At 43.9% G+C, this 6,708-nt stretch overlaps 1 protein-coding gene across 2 annotated transcripts; it reads right to left on the minus strand.

The window, feature by feature from the left end:
- Nucleotides 1–1,092: 1,092 nt before the first annotated feature.
- Nucleotides 1,093–6,191, minus strand: LOC101732715. Of its 2 annotated transcripts, XM_012966992.3 has the most exons (3): nucleotides 6,005–6,191; nucleotides 2,486–2,542; nucleotides 1,093–2,128 (listed from the first exon to the last, which is right to left on the minus strand). In XM_012966992.3, the coding sequence occupies exons 1-3, from the start codon at nucleotides 6,089–6,091 to the stop codon at nucleotides 1,883–1,885; spliced, it is 390 nt and encodes a 129-aa protein (XP_012822446.2). In that variant the 5' UTR covers nucleotides 6,092–6,191; the 3' UTR covers nucleotides 1,093–1,882. The 2 variants fall into 2 exon arrangements, with proteins under 2 accessions (XP_012822446.2, XP_031762294.1); XM_031906434.1 differs by lacking the exon at nucleotides 6,005–6,191 and having other exon boundaries at nucleotides 2,486–2,649.
- Nucleotides 6,192–6,708: the final 517 nt, after the last annotated feature.

The following is a 6,708-nucleotide window of genomic DNA, read 5'->3' on the forward strand; positions in this document are numbered from 1 at the left end:
CCGCTCGGCGTCCAGGAATTTTATCTCGTTCCCACAACATCGGAACAAGTGGGGCACTGTGAAGAGGGATTTCTATTGGGTAAGTGGCATCCCCAATGTGTTGGGTGCAATAGACTGCACCCATGTTGCGCTTAACCCCCCCCCCAAGACAGGGAGCACATCTACAGGAACCGCAAGGGTTACCACTCCCTTAACATGCAAGTGGTATGTGATGCCCACATGAACATCTTGAGCATCGTGTCTGGATTCCCCGGCTCCTCTCACGATGCTTACATCCTAAGACAGTCCGGGCTTTACCAAGCATTTGAGACAGGACAAATGCCTCACGGGTGGCTGTTAGGTAAGTATTTGTGTCACTTATCTAGCACAACTTGTCCACATTTGCTTTGTATGTCCCACTGTAAAACCAGTCCCTGCCTGCCATAAGCTTGTAATGCAATGTGTAAAGTGCCCTCTTTTGCCACTGGGAGAGGCAAAGCAGCTGCTTGTAGTGTCAGCTATCAGTCTCACACTGTCACATCTGTTGCAAAAGGGCCATGTTTTGACACAGGGAGACTGGAAACAGCTTATTTGTTTGCACCATCTTATTCCATCGTAATTTCTTTCAGGAGATGCTGTACAGCCCCACCAAAGTGGCAAACATCATCACTGCGTGTGCTGTACTGCACAATCTGGCGAACCGGCACGGCCTACCAGGTTTTCAATTTTTCAAGTTTTGTTGTCATATACAAATAACAATTAAGCACAGGGCCGCCGCTCACTATAAGCAGAGTACTCAGTCTGCATAGGGCACCAACTCCCAGGGGGACACCATCCCAGCTGCTCCCAAAAAAAAACATTTGTATATATTATAACATACCCCAACACTGGTTTTTATAGCGCATCCCGCTGTCCCGGATAGTTAAATCAATCTATGGGGGCTATTGTGGGCACTTACTATGGGGGCATTGTCTATGGGGGCAATTGGGGGCACTGTGTGTGGGGCCTCTATAGTAGGTGTTTTTTTATTATTTTACTTCCGTAATATTTGGGGGAGGGGGCACAAAAGTAAATTTCAGCTTAGGGCACCCATTTGGCCAGCAGCGGCCCTGATGAAGCATCATTACTGTAATGATTTGTTTTTGACCCGTGTTCCTCACAACTTTACAGCTGAGGTGGCCGATGACCTTGAGGACCCCGTCCATCCACCGGATCCTGTCCAACGTGCGGATGCCCAAGGGAGTCAAATCCGGGGACAAATTGTTACTAATTACTTTGCCTGTAAGTACCTAAAATCTTTAATCCCACACACAACACATACCAAACAACTTGTCCCCAAACAAATATATTTATTTTTAGGGAACGCTTCACAAATATAGTTTTTTGAAGCAGGTTTAAGAAAAGTAAGAAAGTAAGAAAAAAAAACACAACAAAACAAACCAAAAAAAAAGGCCAAATAAAAGCTACATTCCACAAGTCTCTAATGTCTAAATTTATTTTCGCTTGCGAAGCTGCCTTGTTGAACCTGCAGGAGGGGGAGCTGTGCTGGTAGAGCTTGTAGGCTCTGTTGGCTTTGGTGCAGCAATTTGTTGTTTTTCTTTAGCCAACAGAGCCAGTTTTTGTTTTTTCAGCTCTACCACCTCCTCCTGCAGGCTCAACAAGGCAGCCTTATGTTGGGTTTGGGCTAGATGTCTGGCCTGCATGAGGCTCTCCATCCTAGCCTCATGCTGTGATTGTGCTTCATGTCTTTCCCGATGGATTGTGACCAACTCCTGTTGTAGAGCAAGCATTGCCGACTCGTGTGCGGCTTGCCTTGCCTGACCTGCATTGTAGGCATTAGTGGCCACACACGAGTCGACATGCTGTTGGTCCATTTTTCTCATATGGGCTTTATGGTGTCGATTTAGAGACTTGTGGAATTGAGATTGAGCCTGTTCCCTGGGGGCCACATTCTTTCTGGTGGGCTGTGTTGGGGCCTGGGTTGGGAGCTGCTGCTGCTGTTGAATATTAGCTGGCTCCTCATCTGAGGAGAACGCCACGCCACTGCCACCGACGTGGGACCCTCTCTCACTTGCCTCCCCACTAAATCCCTCTCCTTCAATTTCAGGATCGCTGTGTGGGGAGGGGAGCCCAGACAAGGAGCGACCACCTTGGAAAAGAAAGAAGAAAAAAACTTAGTTCATTTTGGATTATGTTTATGGACAAAAATGAGTTTTGTGAAAACAAAACAAGTTAATTTTGGCAAAAATATTTGTGGACATTGATTCATTCCAAAAAAGGTAAAATCAAGTTGAAAAGATGTCTTGACTGTCCAAAAGTATAAGATGAACTGACTGCACCTAACCCAGCAAGACACATTTGGCAAATAACACCCCTATCTTATTAGCAATACACTGCACTTCTGGAATTGAAACAGCTGCAATATACACAGACACAATTCATTATTATGCCACTGCACAAGCCTAACACAAAACACACGTCAAACCAAATTTGTTAAGAATAATACCTGGAACGGGAGCAGATGCCATTGGTCTGCGCCTGCTCGGCCCAGGTGGAGATGAATCTGTTTGAGAAAAAGATTGTTTAACCTTAAAGAGATCCAGACACCAGAAAGGAAATTATTTTTACATCTGTCATAACATTGTCTTTGCATGCTATTTATAATTTGACCATAAAAGTATTTGTCCAAGCTTTTACATTCCCTATCTGATCCCCCATGTTCCTCTATGAGGGGGCGGCCATATTTGTCCAGCAGGAGGCCGTTGGCATTAGAAGCTATAACTGACAGGCTGAGAAGGGACAGTCAGGCTGGCAAAACAGTCAGGTTTTGGGATTTCAAGTAACAATTACTTACAAAAGCAGCCCTATCAGTAAAAAATGATCAACACGACCTATAGGCAACTTTTTCATTAGATTTATATTTGAAAAAGTTTTTTTTTGTGTCAGTATAACTTTAATCTTAAGCTTCTCTGCAAGAGCAAATACACTTGGATTACTGTCTATCTAGTATAAATAAATTTAAAGCAACCGGACTTGTTTGGTAATCATTGAAGACGTTTCACTACTCATCCGAGCAGCTTCTTCAGTTCAACTAACTGGTATGGGAAGTCCTCAGCATATATACTCTTCCACTAATCCAATCACAATGGCACTATGTAACTCTTCAGAAAGGTGACATCTGAAATTCACAGAGGTGTGAATGCTGTGGAGTTATTTTGAAAGGATTACCAAAGTATCATGCAACTCTTCAAACAGGTGTTACTTGTTAGAGTTGCATGAATGGATGTGTGAAGAGTTCTGAAACTGCCGGGGTACAGATGTTAGAACAGCATTGTATGTAGCAGACAGATGGTGTCGAAGTCCCCCGCCTCTGTTAAGGGATGGTTTCTCCACTTTGACATGAATGGCCTCTTTTACACCTCTTTCAAACCAGCGGTCTTCTTTCTCCAAAATCTGGACGTTGCTATTTTCAAAGGAGTGTCCCTTGTCTTTTAGGTGTAGAAATACAGCAGAGTCCTGGCCTGTAGTGTTCGCCCTCCTATGCTGAGCCATTCGCTTGGAGAGCAGTTGCTTTGTTTCACCAATGTACAGGTCTGTGCACTCCTCGCTACACTGGACTGCGTATACAACATTGCTTTGTTTTTCCTTTGGTGTTGGATCCTTTGGGTGTACAAGTGTGTTGCTAGGTTTGAAAAACACAGGGATGTGGTGTTTGTTGAAAATTCTCCTGAGTTTCTCTGACACTCCTGCTACATATGGGATGACTATATTGCGCCTTCTCTCTGCCTCAGGACGGTTATTCCTTTTGGTGTTCCTGTTGGGCTTAGTTGCTCTTGTTTTGACAAAGGCCCAGTCTGGGTAGCCACAAGCTTTTAGTGCTCCTCTGAGATGTTTACATTCCTTGTCCTTGGACTCTGTATCGGTTGTCACACTTTCCGCCCTGTGGTGTAGAGTTCTAATGACACCCAGTTTGTGTTCCAGCGGATGGTGGGAATTGAACAACAGATATTGATCCGTGTGAGTGGGTTTCCTGTATACTTCTGTTTTCAAGATACCCCCCTCTTGAATGGATATCAAACAGTCCAAAAAAGCAAGTTTGTTCTCATGGACATCCTCCCTTGTGAACTTGATATTGTTGTCCACTGAGTTAATGTGTTCTGAAAAGGCCGCCACTTTGTTGGATCTGATTTTAACCCACGTGTCATCTACATACCTGAACCAGTGACTTGGTGTAGTTCCATTGAATGCAAGTAGGGCCTTCCTTTCCACTTCCTCCATATACAAGTTTGCTACAATGGGAGAAACTGGTGAACCCATTGCACAGCCATGTTTTTGCCTGTAAAATTGGTCCTTGTATCTGAAGTATGTGGTGTTAAGGCACAAATCTAACAATAAACATACTTGGTTGGGACTGAGTTTCGTTCTGCTGTTGAGGGTGTTATCTTTCTGCAGTCGATTTCTTACAGTCTCAGTAGCCTCTGTGGTAGGTATACATGTGAATAGTGAAGTGACATCATATGAAACCATAGTTTCTTCTGCCTCTAGTTTGACTCCTTGAATCTTGGTGACAAACTCTTTGGCATTTTGGATATGATGCACTGTTTTACCTACCAATGGGGCTAAGATGTTGGCCAAGTATTTTGCAATGCTGTAAGTCACTGAATTGATGCTGCTGACAATAGGCCTGAGTGGTGCTCCATCTTTATGTATCTTGGGGAGTCCATATAAGCATGGTGTAGCTTCTCTGGGGTACAGGCGGTGGTATAAAGCTCGATCAATGGCTTCCTCCTTTTCAAGTTGTTGTAGGCAATCTATCACCTTTTTCTTGTAACTGCTGCTTGGGTCTCTCCTTAAAGGTTCATGTATTGCTATCACTGAGTAGCGAGGTCATTTTGCAGTGATAGTCAGTTGTGTTTAGCACAACTGTGCATCGCCCTTTATCTGCTGGCAGGATGGTGATGTTCGGGTCCTTACTAAGAGATGTGAGAGCTCTCCTCTCTTGTGTAGTAAGGTTAGAGGGGGGTGCTTTGGCACTTGACAATGCAGCTGACACTTTTAGTCTGAGTTGTTCTGCTTCCTCCGCCTTCATATGGTTGTTATTGATGGCAGATTCTGTGGCTGTGATGAGCTCAACCACTGGGATGTGTTGTGGTGTCACTGCATAGTTTAGCCCCTTGGCTAGCATGTCCTTTTCTGGCTGAGTAAGTACCCTGTCTGATAGGTTCTTAACCCATGTATCTTTGGTGTTCTTGGATGTCTCATCTTTCTGCCTCCAGGTTAGTTCTTCTGTTTTCAAACCGCTGCTACGTGACAGTAAGCTGGTGAACTTGCTTATTTGCCTCTCCTTACTCTTAATGTGTTGGGCCATCTGTGCATGTTCAGTGAACTGAACCACCCTTTCCAGAGTTACATCAGGTAACTGTTTTGTCAGACTCTGTTTCAGTTGTTCAATTTTCTGTTTAAGGGCCTCAATGGTGAAGTTGATCTGTCTAACCCGTTCATTAAGTAGATGTTTTTGGGCCTTCTGTAAGATATTGCTGGCTCTGTGACCTTTTACAGTGGAACCCAGGCGTAGGCTACAAGGAGTGAGTCCCTGATGTCTGCATCTGAGATTGAAGCGTAGATGGTTCCGATAGTCTGCGAGTTTTCTTGCTGTTCTTTCATATTCCCGAACAGTTTTAGAGTATTCTCTCCAAAATGAATGGCAATATGTCTATGAAGATTTTCATTCATCCAGGTCATGGTATATCTAGTATAAATAAATTTAAAGCAACTGGACTTGTTTGGTAATCATTGAAGACGTTTCACTACTCATCCGAGCAGCTTCTTCAGTTCAACTAACTAATATGCTGAGGACTTCCCATACCAGTTAGTTGAACTCAAGAAGCTGCTCGGATGAGTAGTGAAACGTCTTCAATGATTACCAAACAAGTCCAGTTGCTTTAAATTTATTTATACTAGATATACCATGACCTGGATGAATGAAAATCTTCATAGACATATTGGATTACTGTATTACACCTACCTTGGCCAACATTCCGGTCTGTATCGAACGTACCGGAGACACTGCGAACGCTCTCCCGGTGTATATACGGCAGCAGCAGCTCCTCATAATGGGTGTAATGCACCGTTTTAGTGGGCCCTCCTCCAGTTCCTGATCTAAAGAAAATATACAAATGGTTTTATTGTGTTGCCTCCAATAAGCAAGCCATAACAACGCAGTCACTTTTTGTTACTCACTGTTGCCGCAATCAATTGCCTTTACTTTCAAGTGTAACAATACTAAGGCTCTGATACCAAAACCATACTAAAATGCTGCAAGTTGCTGCTAAGTGGCCTCGCTAACTCCCTCTCTCTGTGTTAACCAATGCTTAAAAAATAATCCTCCTTGTTAAAGGACAGTACAGGGCATTAAGGGGTCTGTTTACTAAAGTGCATTTAAATTGGCTAAGAGTATAGTCTATGAACAGTTGCTAACTTTAAAGTAGAATATTTGCGGCCATTTTGTGGCGATTTGGTAATCTTGTGATATGTGCGACTTGTGGCCATTTTGTGTCATTGAGCCTGCTGTCACCACACTGAGAGCACCATGCCTGTGGTTTCAGAGCTGCTAATGGAGGAGAGGCACTATATTATAGAGTTCCTCCTGCGCTCAGGGTATGACAGGCTGCCGCTGGGGCCAATAGGGGTCCATGAGCGGAAGAGGGCTATCCTGCGCAACCTAATAGC

Source organism: Xenopus tropicalis, chromosome 7 (genome assembly GCF_000004195.4).
Source record: "Xenopus tropicalis strain Nigerian chromosome 7, UCB_Xtro_10.0, whole genome shotgun sequence".
Classification (NCBI taxonomy): Eukaryota; Metazoa; Chordata; class Amphibia; order Anura; family Pipidae; genus Xenopus; species Xenopus tropicalis.

Bases quoted from the DNA above. Each gene is read 5' to 3' on its own strand.
- LOC101732715 (XM_031906434.1), bottom strand. From the start codon at position 2,507: ATGGCATCTGCTCCCGTTCCAG. The intron at 2,129-2,485 runs GTATTATTCTTA...TTCTTTTCCAAG, and splicing joins GGCATCTGCTCCCGTTCCAG to GTGGTCGCTCCTTGTCTGGG.